Genomic DNA, 22341 nt, shown 5'->3' on the forward strand with positions numbered 1-22341 from the left:
AAATGTTAATGCAACATTAAATGAAAGATAAATATTATGCCGATTTCAGAAAACTGCTTGGTTTTTTCATCCCTTTTCAGAATAGAAATAAGTATACAAGAAAATCTTTTGTTTCTATACTACCTCTAAGGCAAATTAATTAAAATTATGCTAAGCACTGGCTAACTTCATTGACCAATGATGCTTTGGAGTTATTGCTCAAACTTCCAACAATAATATACTCTCAAATTAGGCAGCTCCAAATGAGAGCACTCTCTACAATACTTGCATAGAATAGAACATAGTAAAGACAAAATATAGTTTGAATGGTCTTGAGTTTCTGGAATAATACTCCATTTTCATTTTAATATTAAAGACAAGTCCATATGCTTATTTTTAAAGGGGAAAAATATTACCTAAAAATACTATTTTGAATTTGAAGTTTTTATGATCCTCTTGAGAACTGGCTTAACACTAACTGTGAAATCATCTTAGAAACACTGTAATAGTTTAAGGTGTATATGTGTAATTTTTTTTTGCTCAGGAAAAGCAAGTGGTAAGAATTGCATATCCATAATGTGAAATAAAGTGCTTTGTAGGTCATTCTCAGCATACACACACCTAATAGGTCCTTATGACTAACACATTTTTACTTTAATGTATTCCTTGTAAAACTTCTCACTAAAGGATGTCACTAGACATTCAAATGAGCAGCCTATTAAATTGCAAAATGAACAAGGGCCAGATTTGCCTCTAAATTTTGCAATTCCCAATTAGTCAAGCACTCAAAACTCTTATTTTCCGTTTTCAGACTAAAAGTTTCTAAAAGTTCAGCTGGGTATCTCAACAATAAACTCTTCTGCAAGAAGTTTCACCCTTCCACTTAGTGGTCGGGACAAGAAAAAGAAGGAAAAATTAAATTATTCATGTTCAATCCTACAAAGGGTTAAGGAAAAATTAAATTACTCATGTTCAGTTCTACATAGGGGTAAATGAATTAGTTTTCTTTTCAGTGGATTTGCCTTCCCTGGTACATGACTGTGAGCTATTCTGCAAGTTCTGACACGTAAGTGTGCTGAGGACCAAAACAATATGTAGGTTTTCAAGGAAAGCAGATTGCAAATGCCCTTCCATTCTACGTAGTGTACCTTGGCAGAAACATAAAACCTTATTCTTTTCAGCATAGTCCATGGATTACAATAGTTTTGCTCGATATTTGCTGCAGGATCTTCACGTGATGTGATATTTAAAGTCTGTCCCACTGGTAATCTTGTGATGTTGCATTTTTAGTTTGCTGTCCTTTCAGAACTGATTTCTTTTCCCCGTGAGGTGATTGAAGACACAGATATCCTACACACATTTAAATCAATGTCAATCAAGTGCAGTGTCCCAGCCTGAGCCGTAATTCTTGCCCCAGCTGAGGAAGTGCTCCCCTAGCAGGGAACATGCTGGTGAAGGTGATTTCCAAAGCCAGCAAAAAAGAGGCAAACCTTTGCGGGTTTCCACCTGCTGGCAAAAGCTCTCTCACAGAGATAGTACATAGCCCCTGCCACCCCACACATGGCTGCTTCAACGGGATGAGAGCTGAGCAGAGAAGCTGCTTGCATAGTTGAAAAAAGTGGTCTGAAAGTCATCCTTGGAAATAAACTGGTTATCCTAGGAACCTGAACAATAGATAGGAAGCAGAGAAGCGAATGCTGTGTATAAATGAAACCATTAGCTTTGGTCCTCTGGGTCATGTAAAAAAATAATGATGATAATAATAATAATAATAATTAAAAAAGCAAACAGACTACAAAGCATCCATATGTTCATCTCAGGACACTGACTTCAACTCTCTGATTAAGCTCCAAGTCAGCTCACTACAGTAAGCACACCACCAGAGCTGCCCCCTCAAAATCACAGCCACTCTGCCTTTCCCTGTAGCACTGGTAGATCAAAAGGACTATGTTTGGTGCTTTTCCAAGTTTGTTTCCCCTCCCCACCTACTCAGGCCTAACTCCCTCTATCTGATGAGATGCCAGTTCACAAAACCATCGTTAGTATGCAAGACAGACCAGTTTCTTGCTAATCCTCCTAAGAGACTGTAGCAAACCCCTGACTGGTTTCACTGGCATCGAGGGCTATTTATTGGCGAGGCCTCCTTCACCTTGGAGAGAAAGAGAGGTCACAGGAGCTGGTGATAAGAAATGAAACTCCATCAATCCTGAAGGAAGGGATGAAGAAGTGTGATGTCAAATAAAAAGTAAATAATATTCTGCAGTTATTGAGAAGCGTTCACTCCTGGAAGGGCAGTTTTACATATGCAACATCTGGTGCAGCCACTGGAAGGCTGCCATCCCTCCGGGGAAGGAGAGAGTTGCAGAAAGCTGAAGCTTTCTGGAACTGGGCCAGTGCCAGCATATCAGAACTCATCTATCAAAATGAAAAACAAGAGTATTGTGGGAGTTGTCTGTCACACCCTAGAGGGCACTATTGTCAAGTTAAAGAATTAGGTCTCTAGGCATCAAATAAAATAGGTTCTTACTAATGGAACATCATTTCACTACTGTCTTTCCTTCTTTCTCACTTCAAAGCCAAAACCACACTAGGTGACAGTTCTCTGAAGATTTAAAAAAACACCCTAAAAAACAAAAAACCCCCAAAAAATCCAACCAAAAAATGACCAAAACAAAGAAACCCCCTCCCCAAACACAAAAGAAACTAGTAAAACCCTTCCCATCTGTTTCCACTTCAGCCTGACTTATCTCACTGCATTTTCTCCCTTTTTCTTTAGTATTTTTCAAGGGGAATGGAGTAACTCAATTAGATTTTCTGCAATGGTTTTATTTTGTATGTGTTTTTCTAGGCATATGTCAGTGAACAGACTGACAGAGTATGTACATGGTCAAAAAGGTCCTGCTGAGAACTTGGTTGACCTATTTAAAATATCAGCCTCACGAAAGATTTTTAAGTTGGATGATCCTCTCAAATACACAAGATTAGTATTATGATGTAACATAGATACACTAAAAGTAGGATGGAGCAAATGTCTCAGTACAGCATATAACGCTTTCTGAACCCCTCCTCTCTTTAAACTATTTGTCTGTGAACAACTCTGGGCCTACCAGAAAATAAAGCTTGGGTTTCCACATACAGTGAGTGGTCAGCAGGAAACCCATTTTATGTGATAGTGTTTTCAAACTCATGTTGAAGGAGCCCTCCAGCTTGGTTCTGCTGCAATATGTTCTGCTCCAAGTTCATTTTGGCAGAAGGTGTCTACTTGTGTTGTGCATTTATCAACGTGTTACTACCTGACCTTCAGCAGGAATGAGGAACTACATTCTACCTGGAAGGATATAATAAAATCCAGCAGTCTCTCTGAAAAGGGAAAGGACTTCATGGGAATATTTGGAGATATTTTGCTTGTTACTGATCAACTTGATCATGTAATAGGTTTGGATCCTGGCCATCATCTCTTGGGCCAACAAAAACGCTCTTCAAAGCCCGTTAACACTACTGCACTACAAGACTGGGCAAGTGAATATTACCTTCCTTTCAAAACTAGGATGTGTTTATCAATTTTCCTATTTACCTGGGTCTTACTTTGAAACCCTGCTGGTAGGAAAAGAGACAAGGAACATATCCTGCATGAAATCACAAAGCACTAATCAGTATGTCAGCATAAATGAACCAGGATTTCATACCCTTTGCTGTTTGTACTCTGTTGGAAAACAGTTCTCAATTAAAGCTAATTGATCAAATGCACTGTACTTTCTTTTCAAGCAATAATACAGGTTTTTGCCTCAGTAACTTCAACAAAGCAACACAGACAAACCTTGATTTGGACTACTGAAAGAGCTTTCATATGTATAAACATTTCCATGCAAGTTCTTAAGGTGGGAAGAAAAGAAACCATTCCATTCATTCAGTCATTAACAGCAATACTTCCAACAACTAAAAAAATTCCCCCAAATCCCAAAATAGATCCACTGCTTTTGAATCGTCACTATTCAAGTGGAAAATCAGTAAGGTGAAGTTCGTTTGTTTTGATAACATTCTGAAACAAAATCAAGACACGTGGCTTTACCTGGAGTCCTAATCAAAGTGCAAATGTTTTCTGAGGCACCTGTACCTGGGATTTTGGACAAATATGCTAGAGAGACAAAGTTCAAATCTTGATCTCAAAGTGTCTTTAGTAGCCAAGGGCTGTTTCTGAATTTTCTTTGAGCCAAGTTCTAATCACACTGAAGCCAAGTTTTAATTTTCATTATACTCTTAGCATGCCTCTTTTTCTCTCTCCTACCACCCCCTCCACTTACAAGTGACCTGGAGCTCTGTTTTGAAGGGGGTAGGAACTGTCTCACATTGGTTGGTGTTTCCTTTTCAATGGAGTGTCGTCTCTGAGGTGGCTGCCGTCTCTCAGGCTGTGGTGTAGACGATATGGGCAAGAACTTGGGGGCACTGAGGATTCAAACAGCATAAAAAAGTTAGTTCTTGTAAGGGAGACTGTTCGGCAACATTGCTCAGTATTAATCCAGCCGCTGATTTGCTAGAATTCCTACTACTGGTAGCTGAAGTTACACATCCATACTCAGAGCTTTTCCAAGACAGGTATCCCATTCATCACATCTTCCAGACTGAGAGAATAGGATTACTCATAAAACTAGCAAATAAGACACACTACTGTCCAATTCCCATGGTGTTTCAGGATATTGGCCTATTCTGCTCATTTCACCATCACGCACAGAAAATACATGCACAGATTGCAGGTTTCATTACAAAAGCTTTCCAGTGAAACTGAAACACTTCAAAACAAATGAAAAATACTGTTACACGGTAAAAGTTACAATAACTGTCCCTGAAAGAAAAAAAGACCAGATGTTCTCTTCTGGTCTGTAAATACTTATGAGAAATACTGGTGATGGTTATATGTCTTTCAAACAAGTACATTCACTGCCAGGGTGACAGACATGCAGGAAACTTCTGAATTTGTCCCAGGTTAAAAACATGTTTTTGCAGCAACAAATTATTTTATGAGATGAGCAGAGCTAAGCTATCCCTCCGTTCACTTTTGACTACAGTTTTACATCAAGCACGAAACCTTCTCCTTCACACAGAGATCCGCACATAGTGGGGGTTAATGGCTTCCAACTCTTTATCACATTTGACCCATTCAGCAGGTTCTAGGGTTCAGCTTTAGAGGATTATTCTATTAACAAGACTCAGCTTCAGCCTTCTATAAAAGTTTCAGATGAAGTTCACAGCACAGAAGACAACAGAAGTGTGTAAAAGCAGCCATCAGGCTGCTCTCATAATAACTTACTCTTCCTGCTGCTGGTGCCTTCTTGAGAGGGGTCTTCCACTTGTGAGGGCGAAATGCTGCTGCTACTTCCTGATTTGTGCACTGATTCCTCCTGTTTGGCAAGAGGAAAAGAAACAGGGACTGGTTTTAATTCTTTTATTCCTTCTTAGTACACAGAAATCGTAAGCTATCACAGATATTTTGCACCATTCAATCACTCAAAGCCCTAGAAGTCCTGAGAAAAACATTGACTCTGCACAGTAGTGAGCAAATGGAAACTTTACATCTTGCACTAACAAGAAATCAGCATTTAGATTTCTCTCCAAAGGAATGAGAGCCACTCACATAATTGACTCAGGTAAAGAGAAACTAATCTGATTTGCACTGCATTGTTTCTCTGATTCCCAATCCTGGTGCATTTCTCCTTTCTTCTGTATTTAAAAGAAATCTCATTCACTATAAAAGCACATTTCTTCACAACACCCAAAAGCAACTCCTGCAAGATGAAGGAAAGTAAAATGGGCTTTGACTAACAACTTCCAACTAGCTAAAGCATTGTGCCACCCAGGTTATTAAATCCTTTGCTTTCACCTAAAAACTCTGTCTTCAGTGGCCAGACTGAAAGTGAGGATACAGATCATCATAGGAGCCTCCCAAACAAATAGCATTGAAGGACCGAGTGTGAATGCTCTTTAGCTCTAATGTGAATGCCTTCAACCAAGGAGACTTGAATGATGTAAGTTGTCAAGATATACAGATTAAACATGTGACCTGCTCTAAAATCCAGCAGGTGGCTGAACCTCTCTCTCACCAATTTCCTTAGTTAAGTGAGCTGAAAGCAACAAAACCTCCACTGGCTGAAAGACTGCCTTCTTTGGTAACAGCCAGTCAGACAGAAAAGCTGGCAGGATCACCTCAATGAGCACCATGCATCACAGGACAGAGACCTCTGCAAGTTCCCAGGTATTCCTGGTTTGTCATTTCAAATTATTTCTTCTGTGGACAAACATGCACTGAAAATGCTATTGTTGCCCTGCAATTTCTCTAACATAGAAAGCTTTTTTGAGAATGAAATCTTGTGTAGGAAGTACCGATGAATCATTCTATTTATTTCTCCATATCTATATAGTAATTGTTGACTATTATGGTAGACTATCTGACATTTTACTCTTGAGGTTGGATCAACCCAACATGCAGAACTGTGCACTTCTCCATAGAGTACTAAACAATTAGAATTTTACAGGTACTGAGAAAGCTGAAGCTTTAAAGCACCACCCTAAAACATGTAATTATGTTACAGATGTGATTTTTGTCCAGATAGATGTAGCTTCATTAGGAAGATACAATTTTTATATCTGTATTAAAAAATCACTATTAGATTGCTACTTCTCTTAGCCACACAAAGCAAAACGGCACTTCCTGCTCCCTGCCCCTTGGAAACCGGGCAATGCAGAAAAATCAAGAACAGAAAGAAGGAATGATTCATACAGTATTCATCCTTGCCAGTGAATGGATATAGAGCTGTATCAGACCTTCCCTTTCACCTCCATCTGGCTACAGTGGTAGGATTTAGCCTGCATCACAACACAGCTGAAAGAACAAAGCAGATTCAGGGTGAAGAAAATGTGTCTGCATTGTAGCTCATTTGGAGGTCCACAGCTTGGCAGTGCAGGTATTTCCAGCCTGTAATTTAGGGCATAGTCATAATTACCCTCCCAGTGAGTAGCTCTAAATAGGTTAAGCCCAATTCGAACTGCTGTCAAAAAGGTGGCTGAGTCACTTACAGGCAATCAGGACAACACAAACGCTTTTCTGTGTGTTACATGCAGAGTAAAAGTCAGGAAACACGTAAGACATTTTGACAGAGTGATCTTCACTTTCTTCAAATGTTCTATGTCCCATCCCCTTCATCAGCTTGAAAAATTTCACCCTAACTCCCTTCAGTTTATTTTCACTACTTCAGCACTATTCCTGAGCCCTAACCAGCATTCTGCTTCAGCATCTTGAATATCTCAATTGCTTCACCATTTACATCTGTTAACTCAACCCGGTACAGCCTGTGTTCTCTGAGACAACTTGATGTGATTTATTTTCTCTTTATCCTTCGCTGTATGTTCCAGAGCTTATTCCATACCACTTTGCTTGCCTACGCAGTATTCTCTCATCAACAGCCACATTCAGACATCTTGTTTTTCCCTCTGACAAGAATTATTTCATACTTCCCTTTACATAATTTTCTTTTACTGACTTTTGCTCATTTTTCTGCGTGAAATATCATGTTGCATTAGCTTCAAGGATGCACAGAGCTACAGGATGTAAGTTCAAGTCCAACTCTCATTGACAGGTCTTAATATTCCTGCATTCTGCCCAGCTTCATTGATGTTAACAAAACCTCACGTAGCCTTTGTTGTAATTTTAAAGACTGATGAGTGATTTCAGAATGCAAATCTCTTCTGCTTTCAGAATAGATGTATCAAATTACGCACCCACACAAGTCACCCACAGGATAACCCCTAATACAAAGAGGACCAACCTTTCACAGATCAAGAAAGTATGCAAAGAGATAAATTTCTTCCCACATATATTTCTTCCTAGCCTCCTATCTTTTAGCTTAGACGCCTTTGTAACTACCCTGTCAGGAAACCCCTCCTTCCCCATTTACAAGAGAGAAAAACAGTCAGGGAAGACTGCTTTCCCTAGGCTAAAATTATCCTCTGTGAATAAACCCTGCCTGCATGAGCTTTCCAGACAGCTTAACTTTCAGAAAGGTCCAAACTCAATTAGTAATACTACTGGTCCAGAAGACAAAGCTCATTCTTGAGGATGTAATGTTGGGTACTTCCTGAGGATCATATATAATGCAGCTTTGAAGCTAAAAAGCTTTTTAAGATTTTCTCCTTTTAATACTTTTTCAAATCTTTAACTCTTAATTTGAGAGAGGATGGATTCAAAATTATTTCTCCATCTGAGTGGTATTTACTTGTCCCCGTCTGTGAAACATTTTTAGGGAGTTAGTTCCCAATCTTATATAGCAAACTAATGCACTGACATTTGCACCAAACTGCCACTCCTCTGGCACAGCTGATGCTCTTTATTTAACAGCTGTAGGGTGAGGCTGGCCTTACATCTGAGACCTTTAGTGACAGCTCCTGTACGAGTGCCAGAAGGGTGCCACCCATTTTCCAGAATTCCCAAAAGCGTAATGGCTACACACACACTGTGGACAGACACTGGACATCAAGGAAAGTAAGTAAATACTGGTTTAAGGCCAAATTTTGCTTTTAACATTTTAAAATAATATTCTCCTTTCTGAGATCTGATCTAAGATTTTTGAAGTTCTGTGGGCTGACAAAGCAGTCATCAAAAATTCAGATTATAATCTGCAAAGTCACTTCTCATCTGATCAGTTCAGCAAATTAAGAAACAAGACTCGATTCTGACAAACCGAGAAGCAAGCTGTGTCCTGATTTTTTACCTCTGAATCTGAGCTGTCAAGTTCAGCCAACGTGGGAGCTTTAAGGAGTCTCTTGCGTTGCACTGTCACTTGTGTGGCCCCATTCTGCTTTCCTTGAGGTGCCGGGCCACCGTTCACTACAGAGGCATCCACTGCTTTTCTTCCAGCCTCTGGCGTTGGCACATCTAGCAAAAGAAACAGGACAATTGGTGTTTGGAACTAGTAAGTGACTTTGCCTTCTCAAATCTCACTGTCAAGGCAATACACACAAAAAGGAAAAAAAAAAAATCATTGTGATAGTTATATGTGTGCAGTTATTCTACTCCCAGCAGTATGCTGCTCGGAGAACTACAGGCAATGGCTTGTGGTACAGAAGCAGTATGAAAGAATGAAAGCCATGGAAAAAGCAGCAGTGCATAACAGCATAACACTAAAACCCAACCTCAGAGGAACATCGATCAACTTTTAAAAAAGTGCCTGTGTTAAACCCGAAAATATTCTTCCTTCAATGTATAACCTATAATTAACTATTTTAAAAGTGCCAGAAGAATGCACAACCATATCTGGGCAAGTGGGTTTCCAGTGAATCTGATGACAACACCACACAGAAATTAGGAGGTTTAATATGGAGTTAACCCTGTTTTTCCCGTGAGGACAGATTTGCATTTTATTCTGCAGTATAATGGAATCTGCAGAAAAGGAATGAAAATGAGGTAAATAATAAGCTTTCATCAAACATATGCACAACTCTTAGGCTTGCATGGCCATTTGTATTAAAAATATGTCTGTGATGTCAGACCTTCATGTAACAGCAGAAACATGAGGCTCCAGCTCTATTTTCATCTACATGAGTTTTACAAGGATGTAACTCCATGGAGTAAATTACTTGGGATTTCTGCCAGCCTGCAATGAGGATGCATCTCAGATAATGTAAGCTTTGGGTCTGCTGTGCTTAGCCCAGCTTAGCTTAGACATTAAGATAATGACCTAGGCTTTGATATTTTAGAAGAGCTTAGAGTTTGGTCTGATAAATCAGTTTTATCCCTGTAAAAGTACAAAGTGTAGTATTCCAATCTGAAGAAAATTATGTTGGAGGGACGAGGAAGAGAAGCTGTTAATCTCCCATTTGCATATATGCCTAAGCATCTGGTCTTTCTACAAATGTGTTTTTCTACTCACGTAATTATAGGACTCCTTCCCCAGCCTTGTAATAACAAGGTACCTCCAGTTATTATAAGGGTAATGATGAGTTATTATTCCCATTTTTACACATGGCGAAAAGAGGCACAGAAGGTCAAGTGACTTGTACCTTAGGTTACTGGGAGGACTATGACAGAGAAACTATATCATCCAGACATTCAGAGTGCCAACAATGTAAGTACTCACGCATCATCTGGAGTTACTTACATGTTGTCCTGGTATAAACAGACACAGTCACTGCTGCTACAACACCATTTGAATTAATAAAGCCAACTTTGCACTAGGTAAATCAAAACTACAGTCTAGACAAAGCTCAGCTACAGTAGCAGGTCTGTTATGCAACATTCTCACCAGAGCAGCTATTGAAACAGAATAAGGAGAAGAGTAATTTAAATCAATATATATTGCAAAGAATCATTCAGGTTATTGTTAAACGCTGAAAACTGAGCTAGAAAGGACAGGGGATATATTCTAGTTCCTCTGTAAATCATACCTTTAACTGGGAGTATATGAAAAGGCCATTATTTGGGCTATTAAAGTCATGGTGACATTCCAAGCCTATGAATCTGTGTACTACAGTGTCATTACTGCCTTCAGGTCCTCCCTACAAAGAGCTGCAATCAAAGACTTAGACTCTCTAACCCTTAGTTCCTATCTTCAAAGGCTTTGCTAATGGGTGTCCTGACTACCACTATGGCTTATAGGTCATGGAGGTTTTTTTCCTTCTAGATTCCTGTGAGTACAGCATGGGCGTCCTCCACATCAAATGCATTCCTGCTCTAAGAGCCGCTCAGCGCAATCCCAGAAAGGGACAGCAGGAAAACAAAACCCAAACTGCTTCCCCTCCCTGCTGCCAATGCCACTTCTTGAGAGTTCATAATTAGCTGGCATGCAGTTGATTGAAGAAGCTCCAGGTTTCCCAAATGAGTAAGAAAAAAACCTTTGACTTGTCTTTCGATTGCACAGGGCGGTTCCTGAACAGACTGTCCAAGGAAGCAGCCCCAGCAACACAACAGCCAAAGGTGGTGCCCTTTCTCCCCTAAACCTGCTGGGTGGTGACTCCCCTGCCTGATGGTAGGGTGGGTGAAGAATGGCCTGTAAGCACTGTCGGACTCACTGAGACAATAAAGGATGGGAAGGCCAAAGCATAGCCCTCCTGCCAAAAAATAGAAGACACAATAGGTCTGGGGAAAGGAAAAAGGGGGAAACACCCACCAGACATCCCCTAGCACTGTGGCAGATGATGGAATGTGTTTTTACATCATAAATTCTTCTCTGGTGGGATTTCTTCCCTAAGAATTAGGCTCAATTTCTTTTAAGCCCCAGATGGAAATTTCTGCTCCATTTTGGAGGTAATTTATGTAGCCAATCACTATCTGTGAAGCCTAAACCAGTTGTGATTTGAAGTCACACATGTATGAATTGTTCACACATATTTCCGAGTTGCTCATATGTTGATTCTAGTTTTCTTGAAACACAAGAGAAGTTTTAGGTGAATCAAGAAGACAATCCAACATAGTATTTGTTTTCAAGGGTTCTTCAGTAGGAAGTATAATTTATCACCATTCTTTCCTTAAAAAAACAAACCAGGGATTTTTTACAACTTGCAAGCACTAAAGAATAATTAGAAAATAGAGTAAAATTAGAAAACCATCCAATTTATAAAACCCATTTGATCGATCAAGTTCAGTTTCTCATTCTTGCACTTGCAGTACAGGATACATATGAATAAATGGATTATCATAACTGAAGAAAAAGATCATGAAATCTTGGTTTCAACAAACAGATTTCAAGGAAAATAACTCATTCCAAAAATAAAACCAGAATTTGTTAGAAAACACGGACCAAAAAATGACTTCTCTATTTAAGTTATTTTAGTGATGTACTCAGGCAACAGAAACATTACCAGGTAGCAAATAATTGTACATCTTCATCATAAACAAAATAAAAATTATCAGGACAAAAAAGGCAGAAAAAGCAAATAGACTAACGTTTATAAAAATGAACGAGACAGAAGAAATGAATGGACAGTTCTTTGAAACAAAACCCTAAATATATATTTTTTAAATTGATAGGAGTCCACAATATCTGGTTTCATAGATGTTTTGAAGACGATTCCAATGATATTAAAAAAAGGCTTGTGCCTGTAATGGCCTGGGGTTGAGAATTTATTAGAGAGTCAGACACACTGGGAGAGTGTCATTTCTCCATGTTTTCAGGCAGCAAGTACAATGAGCAGTACCTGCAAACTTGATGAATGTGTTTGGTTTCTTTTGAGCTTTCCTCTAAGCTATCATTATGACAGGCAACTCAAAGAAGAGAAGGTCTTGATTTGATTACCTGATCATTTTGTTGGGCTTCTCTGACTAGCCTTAAGGTGGGGGAGACAAAAAACCCCCACCCTAGGATAATATGAAATGCACCTTTATTTACGTGTAAGATTACGTCTCTTGCGAAACAAGGAATTAAGCAGACCACAAATTACATGCAAACCACAGCAGCCATGTAACCATATGCTGTCTGCCTCCTAACCAGCTCTCCTTGGCAAAGAGTGGCAACAGAAATGTGAATTTTGCTCTAGATAGCAAATATACTCCTCAAGATTATAATTGTTTACACTGCATTTAAAAGAAGGCTAAAATGGATTTGCAGAATTAATATAGGTTTATTTTCGTTAGTTAGGATGATGATATATTGGGTATTCTAATATAATGAGTAAAGGTAACAGAGATGGGCTGTTCCTTTCAGTGGACTTAAACACTGAAGTCAAACCTGAGAACTAATAAATCAGTGTAACAAACTGCCAGCCCTTTGCTGGTGTTTTCATCATATGTATTATTGTGTTATCTAAATTAAGAGTTTACCAGGACTTGGTGGAGTCCTTTCTCACACTGGTCTGAGGCAGAGATGATCTAAAAGTAATAATTCCCATGAAATTTGGGGTTAAACGCTTCAGTTTCCTTTTTCTTCTCTCCCTGCACACCTCCCAGTGTACAAACTGTTTCTGAAATAACAACTTTGAAGCAGCCATGCATACAGCTTTGAGGTAAGACCTCGAGTGTTAAGAGTGGGAATGACTGATCTGCATTCAACACTGCATTAAAATCAAACTGCTTTTAAGGTGGTTTTCTATTACAGGAAGAGGGCAGTGACTGCCCTGGTCCCAATGGCTGCCCTGCTCCCTATCTGAAGGATATCTGAGTACCTCTCAGATATCTCACTACAGGTTACTCCTTCTATTCTACCAGTAGGGAACAGCAGTGTAAAAGGATGTTCCAGGCATCCCTACTCTCCTCTTCAGGAGAGCAGCAGGCAGATGCCTGGGGCTGGGCACTGTGACATACCAACTACACCAGCAAAAGTCTTCTCAGCATTGGTCTGCATCGTTCCCGTCGCAGACAGCATGCATAATATACACCTGCACCTGTCCTTTAGCACTTAGTAGGAAACACTGCTGTTTTTCAGTTGGTTTGTGGTTTTTTTCATGACAGCAATTCCATCAAGCAGAGAGCAATGAAAGCAGTGAAAAGGCAAGTGTGTGGAAGCAGTGATGAAAGCACAGTACAGCGTCTCTGCTTACAAAATAAGGAAAAAAGTAAAAGCACGCAAACCATTCAAAATTACTGCTTATCTGCTTACTATCAATATCCCAACCCATTTAATTTGCTTGTACTGCTCATCTGGTGTCTCGCATCTATCTAACTGGAATGTTTTAATCATTTAGAATTTACTTCTAAGGACAACTTATCAGATCACTCAGTCACGCCATACTTGCTGAGAACTATATGACTCAAAAAACAAAATCAATCACATTTGGGAGGTGGATAAAGAAATCAGGAAGAGTTCTTCAGTGGTCAGTCAAAAAGAGCAAATCCAAGTACAGTACAGATTGCTAAAGCTACTTCTTTAAAATAAAAACAGGACAGTGATGAATTAATGGATTATGAAGGGAGCTTTTACAAAATATTGTTGGGATTTAAACAAATCAGGATGTCTCAGAATTCTTAAAAATAAAAGGCAAGGGAAGAAGCAAACAGACACATGTCAAAGGACAGACCTGAACATTTCCCTTTTGTTGGTCACTGGCACATTCAGTTTTATAGTCTTAAAACTGAAGGAACTTTTGGCGTGTCTGAAAGTAGTGATACTTTTTTTGAAAACTAAAGTTTGTGTGTTTATGCTACTATCTGAGGTCCTGGGGACCCTGCAGCTTTCAGCAGAGTAGAACGTGATATCATGTACATATGTAATTTTAATCCCACCAGACAGCTGTAAGAGCTGTAGAATGCACCACGAGTGTAAGGTTTCACAAAAAGGCTTGGGCTGGATTAACAGCTTGTCACCGCCACTGACGAGGAGAGCCTGTTTCTTCCTCCCTTCCACCCATGCTCATCACCTGCCCTCCTCAGCCAGCTCTCTGATCATCTGATCAGATAGTAAATGGGTTTAAATCACTAAAAGAACAGAAGACTAACCTGTTAAAAAATTAAAAGTATTTTTGTTCCTGGCTTACATGGGTCTAACCAGGCTATCTTGTGAATAAATGAGCTGGGCTTGCACAAAGAAGGAGGGAGAATCTCATGCATAGAGGGGAGCTTGGGAAGAAGAGGGAGCAGCGAGTCCCCCCTCCCCTCTCCACAGTGGCAAATTGATTACTTGGCTCAGCCAGAACAGGGGGTCACTTGTGGACTGTGTTCCCACATTGCTTAACTATTTTAGTTTTTATGTTACAGTTACCGAAAAACCTCTATATGGTCTTTCTAGTTCACAATATGCCAGCATTTCAATCAGATTATGCCTTTCTGTGGTGAAAACAACCAGATGAGGCTAAAGGCTGCATGGAGAAACTGAGGATGAGAAGTCTGCAAAAGTCTCAGATGAGATGTTTCTACATGCAACTCGAAGGAAGGAGGTGAGGGGGTACAAGAACATGGATTTATTTGGAGACTTTTTTCAGGAGTCACCCAAGGGAAATTAGGTAAGAGCCAGCATAAGATAGTTAGCTCTCCTCAGCAGTCAAACCTTTGGGGCTGATGTCGAGTATTTCCAACATCAATGGTGGAATCTTTGAGCCTGAACATCCCAGAAAGTTAGTGTATAATGAGGAAGGAAGGAATTTATTTTCTGGTTAGCAGGCACAGACTCTTCTAACACTGCGCTCTCTAAAGTAGGATATGTTCGTACAGTTACTGCTTGTCCTAACTAATGGCTCACAAAGAGGAAACTTGAAATTTTATATTAGATTGTTGATGAAGGATCAGCCATTGAACCCCTGCAGCAGTTATTACCAGCAAACCTTATCAATTTATTTTACTAATCAGTAAAGAAGAAAGGTTTAGCCTCTTTTTTAGTGCACATCTTTGATTTCACAGCTCACAAACCTTCTAATGTAAAGACACTCAGCAGAACTGACAGTTTCTTTCTAGATCAGTGTGCATATGTATATTTCATTAAATCTAGAAAGGTGGGCAAGTTCAAAGCTAGTTTTTGGATCCTTGTGAGAAATGAAGTACTGCTAAAGATGGTCTAGTCAAAAAGTGAGTGCAAAGACACAAAGGTCAGATTAATAAATAAAGCAATCAGACTTGAAGGTGACACTGTATTTTGCAATCCTTTTAAGAGTCTGGAATTGCTCTGGGCCACCTTATTCTGGTAATCTGTTTAAGCAGAATTCCAACACTCTACTTCAGGTGAAATGCAGATGTTTCCTACACCTAGGCATCGCTTTGTGGCAAGGGAAATGTAGGCATCAATAGCTAATTTATGTAACTTTTTATTTTCACTGACCATGTATTGGAAGAATCCCTTCAAATTTCTTTCCTAAATGGGAATTCAACAAACAGATGGAACAAATTTCACAATAAGCACAATAACCACAGGTCAGGTGGTGCAGGACATTTTACCTGACAAGTCAAAACTGTAAGACATGCTAAGTGGCCGGATTGCTGTAAGAAAAGAAACAAAAACAACAAAACAAGAAAACGATTCAGCTATTAGAAAAGCAGAGGGATAATGAAAACAAAAGATTAACTCCACTAAATACATTTTGGATTCTATTGTCTAAATCCAAAATGTGTCAGACATACTACTGCTTCACTGTAGTAAAGCTCAAAGTCTGAGAACTACAGTAGCATAAATGGGACTTCCAAACAGAGCAATTATCAATATATTAGTATAGTTGTAGAATGAGATCTCTGGAATTCAATAAATCAAATATCAAAACAAGAGGCAAGTATCTTAAAAATTTAGTATTTTCAAATAAAATGCCATGAAAGAGAAAAAGGGAAAAGGGAAAGAGGAGAGAAAGCTGAAAAGAAAATTGAAAGCACAAAGCCACATTTCACACAAGTTTCAGTGACCTGAAGTAAAGATATTTCTAATTTTTTTAAGCATAATCTCCAATGATTATAATTAAACTAATAAAGAGAGACATTCAAGTTAAGCTTGAACAGTAGTTTCCTTGAAGAGCATGGAAAAAAAGGCCAAAAAAAAATCTGATTTGTGCTGATTCCTGTACTTTTTAAAAACCTTAGGTGCACTTAGCCTTTAAAATGTATCAGTAATATTCTCTTCTTCCTGGGCCTCTAACTATTTTATTGATAGATAAGAAAGCGGTCAGATGTTCTTTATATCTAGAAAGACCTATCTATATTTCCAATTAAACAATGTAATTCAGGGAGCAGACACTCAAAATAGTACTCAACTGAAAATAAAATTTCAATGCACTGATCTGGACAAGTAGGCCAAGCCCTATGACAAGAATGTACAAAAATGTTAAAAAAGCTTATGTGTTTTACTTGACAGGTGATAAACATGGAAATTGGTATGAAAGAGCCTGTCAGCCACACATACCACTGCACTAAAACGTGTTTATAAAAAGGTTATACTGGGACAAGTTTTGCTCATGCGAATAAAGTGGTAAATGCTGTAGGTGGCTGACCCAGAGCCAGATTTGGGAGTCAGTATTTTTTCTGTAGTTCATTAACTAGACAACATTGGCCATACATAACAGCAGCAGAAACAGTATGTAAATCCCTGTCAAAACTTAGCATTATACCTTTTAAAGCAAAAGGGTGTTTATCACCCAGTGCTGAATCCTAACTGAAGGTTGATAAAACATGCACATGAAGCAAAGTTTTCTCCAACAGCACCAGTTGCTTCAGTCACAAATCCACGCTTTTAATTAAAAGGATATATACCTCAAAGCTGTGTCTTGTCTTGACAGTTTATGCTGATGATTTTATGAGGTCATTTGAAAGCTCACTTCAGCTCCTCTACTCAAAACTCTCCCTTTGTGAGAACAGCTACCAAGTTTCAATCACCATTTCCAAATAAGTTTTAGACTGAGAGTGGCCAGCCACAAGGCTGCCTGTTCGCAGTGGCAGCTCACTTTACCTGTAGTAGTAGTTGTGCTCTTGGCTGCTATAAACGGAGCAAAAAGGAGTAACTCTGGGACACATGAAATATACTTTATGCTCCCAAACATTTCATTCTCATGTGCTTTTTTTCCCCTTCCTCTTTTTTTTAATAGCAACAAATATTTCTGTCCAGATGGTGCAAGTGTCCCATGTGGTGTTTCTACTTAGATTTTTAATCCTTAAGCCTCATTACTTTACATGTTGTTACACTAAATTACATTCAGTGGTCATTTAAACTACATGGCAGATCTATTTGTGCCAAACTGAATGTCACTAGCATCACAATTCTGCACAAACACATTCTACTCTAAAAGCAACTTTGGGCATAACAATCATTTCACTGTGAGAAAGAACAAAACCTCATATTTCAACGTAAGGAAAAATTATCTTAAAGACCTGTGGTATTTTTACTTCTTCATGCCAGCAGCAAATATACACTTGAGAAAAAAACTTGCATGCATCCCCTTTTACACCCATAGTAATATGGCATCTAATCCAATTAATTCACTGGATTTAAGAGGAATTACCAGAGTTCCAAAACACAAAAATTTAATTCTTTAACAAAAAATGAAGAATTGGTGGAAGACAGGTATCCCTCATTGGAGGCCATGCCCCGAAATCAGTTCAGAAGTCCTAACCAGTGGTAGTCCAAAATTTAACATTGAGTTTAGAAACTGTTAAATAACTGAGTTGGATGTAATTTATATCAGTTAGAAATTGTAAAAATTTATTAGATCAAATTTGCTGCCCCTAAGATGACATGATAGTTCCCAGATGGAGAACATTTAAAACACTGAAACTGAATTTTTGAAAGAAAAGTAAGGAATCATTCCACATTTTTACAAACTTCTTACATTTGGAAAAATGTCTAGGCCTGTTAGAAATGTTAATTGATAGGGCAAGCACAAATTGAATCCAAAACAGAAACTGGAAGGCCCAAAGAAACAATATTCAAAACGTCGTGCCTTTAAAAGCGCACCCAAGCATTCCCCAAACTCCATCAAGCACTTCAAAAACAATGCAACAAAGCAAGACTGATGAAACTGTTTTTCTCCAGAGACAATGGATTGTCACAATCCACTTGAATCTGGACCAGTGCCTTTGAGCACGTGGAAGGCACAAAACATTTTGCAAAAAGCAGCGATAGAGAGTACGTACGTGGATTATTTCATGCTTTTCAGATGTAAGATGCCACATTTGCTCTTCAAAAATCCAGCTAGTTTGGTATTTCTGATACAGATAAATACCACTCTCTTAAAGCAATCAAGTCACTATATAAGACCATATTTGTCATTCTTTTGCCATCAGAACCCGGTGATTGCTGCAGAGCACAGTATTTTGTATAATTTCATAGTGGGTTGTTGAATATGCACTGCAGAAATTAAGTGTTTTGCAGTGCAAGCCTGAATTGTTTTCCCACTAAAACGATTACGAAGACACGTTCCACAACTCAGAAAATGAAGCAAACATTTAGATTCAAAATAAGTGCAACAAATTCACCAGACACAATAAAAGCAGATTTTAGATTAAAATAAGGAAGTTGATGATGCTAACAACAGGAAACACGGAGAATAAATTAATTAAAAAACAACATGTAAAGAAGACTTGAAGATATGTAAGGCATACTGCACTGCGGAGAAGGAAAAACTGTTCCATTCTGAGCAAATCTAACTTTAACTGTCATGTGCAACAAGCAATACAACAACATTAAATTTATCTAATGCTTATGTTAAAAACTTGAATGGAACCAAACTGAACCACTCGGTTTCTTATTTTAGAACATAACTTAGCCCAAAAATTGAATAGCCCTAGAAAAGCCTGTAAGTTCTTCCTTTTTCTGAAGGATTGAGAATAATTTTATCTGCCGTGACATCTGCACAGACGTGGCTAATATTGCTGCTTCTTGTGTGGGAAGTTTTCTGTGGATGCTGCAGGTGAAAACTGGCAGTGTGCTTACCCAGCCTGCTCCGCCTTATCTCATCAGGTGAGACTGGACGTAACTTCCTCTCCGCCTTGATTTCCTCCAGTATCCTCTCATGAAGGCTGCGTGGCCGTGGTGGGGTTGGTTTCAGTTTCCTTGCCGAGGCCTTGGGATATAAATATAATCATATTTACATTAAAAACTGCTTCCTCAAAAGTCGATTTCACACTTTTCTTGAAAAAAAAAAAAAGAAGTGGAATGTTGTGATATGATTTTACAAGCGCTCAATTTTAAACCTCACGTAAATATGAAAGAGGGTTTTATTTCTCCCCGATGCATCATGATTTCCCAGAGATAAAGGGCTGCTGGTATTTACAGCTATTCATTGGTATGTGCAAGATATTGCACACTCGAGATCCTGTTCTATATATACAGAAGACAATATTTTTGAAAGCCCATGGCAGAAAATGTGGTATTTACACATTCGTTGGACACAAGCATGATTTAAAAAGCCACAGTTTTTGTTAGGAATGAAGCCCACTGGATTACATACAGGATTTAATGGAGGTCGTGATCGGATGAAATCCAGGATTATTTCATGGGCACTCTTTTTTAATCGAGGTGGGATGTCACCGTTGACCTGGAAAGGAGAAAGTTAAAGATATATGGCTGTGTTTTACGTTCAGATTCATGCAGATGAGATAACTGAAAACTCACAACAACCCTGCCAGAGCTTGCAGTGTTCTGACACCTGCACCAGATGTAAAACCCCACTGGTCCTGAGCAGAGCAACAATCCATATGCAGAGCACAGTCAAGCAAAAAACCATACATAACAGCTTTTCAGCTTTGCTGACAGCTGCAAAATAACCACAACTGCAGCAGCTTTAATCAGCAATACTTAGGATTTAGAAATGATGAAACCAAATGTCAAGGCTGCAATCGTGTCTATAGGAGAAGTACTTTCCCTCTCTGTAAATCATATATTTCTGTAGAACAGGGGCTGGATGAGGGTTGTTTGCTTTTTTGTTTGGTCTTCTCCAAGGACACAGACATTGCTTTCTCTGAGAACTCATTTAGACTTAAGACATCACAGGAAAGAATAATCAATTCACCCTATTTATAGGGTATAAAAGAAGGCAATGGAAGTTCTTGTATCATATAAAGAATGTGTACATTGTAAGCTTGGAATAAATGTATGAATTTGCCTACAAAAAACACCTGTCAGGGTCAGTCTGCATACAGCACAGTGCTCAAGCACACTGTCAGGGATGAGAGAGCATCCTGTGTCGTATATCCTTCTGGCACCTCCTATTACCACACAGTAGCTGGCTATCAGCCCTGTCCTCCAATTTGACAGAAATTCCCATGACTACACAAGACATGAAATACATGACTCTATTTCTTAGATCAACTGTCCCATATTTCAGCACTTCTTTTTATTTTCTTAAGGGCCAGTTGTCTCATTCTTTGGGAGAGTCCATTCACACAAACTCTGTAGCCAGAAAACATATGTAAAGACATATCTCTGGTTTGCCATATCACCTGCCATTTGGCTATCCAGATGGAATGCTGCAATCAGAAAAATGGGTTTAAATGCCCATAAAGTCACCTGAATATGATCCCTAACTGAACTTCATCAATGTCAAGCAGCTTCTATACAAGCTCTGCTCACCTCAGGCATGCCCTGTTTCCAGGTTGAGGCTCGAGTGACGGCCTCCCAGATTCATCGCTTTCCCTCTAAGGAAGCAGATGCAGAGTCCCTCCTGGGGAACATTTAATTGCTTTTCTGAGGACTCTTTCTGGAGATATCCTACCCTAGACACAGTCCAAGCTCTATTTGTTGCATTCTCCTTAGCTTCCTTAGAGTGAATTTCATGTCGCTTGGCAGAGAATACCAAGCTGCTAAACCCTTCCACATGCATCATTTTCTTAAAAGCAGTGCAGAAAAATTAAAATGGAAAAGGTTTATACTAAATGATGCTTTGACATTTCCTGATGAGGAGAATATTATTTTAAGGGTGTGTGATTGATTTCTTCTGTTTAAAGACTGAGCAATTTTTTGAGGCCAGCAGGCTTTGAAGGATTGTTAATGAAATGAGAAGTCTCTCTTCCCTGAGTTACTGTTCATCAGATGTCAAAGTTGATAGCTGAAGCTGAGAATTATTACCATCAGAACACCCGTTTTGTAAACTGATAATCTCTGTTCCAGCCTTGGGGAACAACCCTCTGCATGACAGTAGCAAATAAATAATACATGGCTCTGAGCCTTTCACCTCAGGGCACTCTAGGCCCTGACTTAATGTCATCAGGGTATAATTAGTATCAGTATTACCATTTGATTGGAAAAGGAGAAATGTAGGATTTGCTTAAGTGATTTTCCACAGGATACATGGGGAGCTGGTGGCAAAGCAAGTGGATGTTTCACAGCCAGCAAGCCAAGAGAGTGGGAGCACCGGTAGCAGAACCTTTGGTGCCCAAACGAGATACTGATATGAAAGATACTAAAGAGAAGCTTTCATTCTCTCTGTCCACATTAGATCTATTTATTTACTTAAAATAGCCCTCTCTGTAATGAGCAATTTCAAATGCATTCTTTACTTTTACTTAATTAAAATTCATGGCTCTTGATTAAAGTCTAAATCAGAGACATTGCACAGATGCAGCCATGATACATGCAGGAGAAAAACAACCAAGGAACAAACTTAGTTCTTTTTTTTTTCCCCACATATCAAATTGGCCCCAACTGCAAACCAGTGAACACTAAGTTTTCATTGTGTAAAACAGCTTTTGTATAGCAGTATGCATTAAAATTAGCGGTGTGGAGAAAGCATAACCAATTATTACAAAAATCAAACATAAATGTGGAGATCTGCACAGAAAAATTGTCATGTAATCATCTACTCACAACCCGCTACCATCACATTTTAATATATAAATATGGATTTGCCATTTAAAAAAATAACTGCAAATAGTATTTAGTTACCTTTGGGTGAAGCCCAAAGCCTTAAAAATGGTGATCCCAAACAAGAAGTACATTGCTCATAACTTTCCCAAAAAATAACTTCCCTTATCATTGACATTTA

General features: G+C 38.9%; 1 protein-coding gene across 1 annotated transcript in view; it reads right to left on the minus strand.

Moving 5' to 3' along the window:
• The window catches only part of SPIRE1 (spire type actin nucleation factor 1), a 128378-nt gene that overhangs the window by 11475 nt on the left and 94562 nt on the right, over window positions 1–22341 (minus strand). Inside the window, exons 7-11 of the mRNA XM_050307024.1 lie at window positions 19810–19896; window positions 19293–19422; window positions 8739–8902; window positions 5281–5375; window positions 4281–4422 (exon numbers count right to left, since the gene is read on the minus strand). Coding sequence (XP_050162981.1) covers window positions 4281–4422; window positions 5281–5375; window positions 8739–8902; window positions 19293–19422; window positions 19810–19896 — 618 coding nt within the window. The remainder of the gene's footprint in view (window positions 1–4280; window positions 4423–5280; window positions 5376–8738; window positions 8903–19292; window positions 19423–19809; window positions 19897–22341) is intronic.

This window comes from Myiozetetes cayanensis, unplaced genomic scaffold (genome assembly GCF_022539395.1).
Source record: "Myiozetetes cayanensis isolate MyiCay16 unplaced genomic scaffold, myiCay2020 scf1, whole genome shotgun sequence".
NCBI lineage: Eukaryota > Metazoa > Chordata > Aves > Passeriformes > Tyrannidae > Myiozetetes > Myiozetetes cayanensis.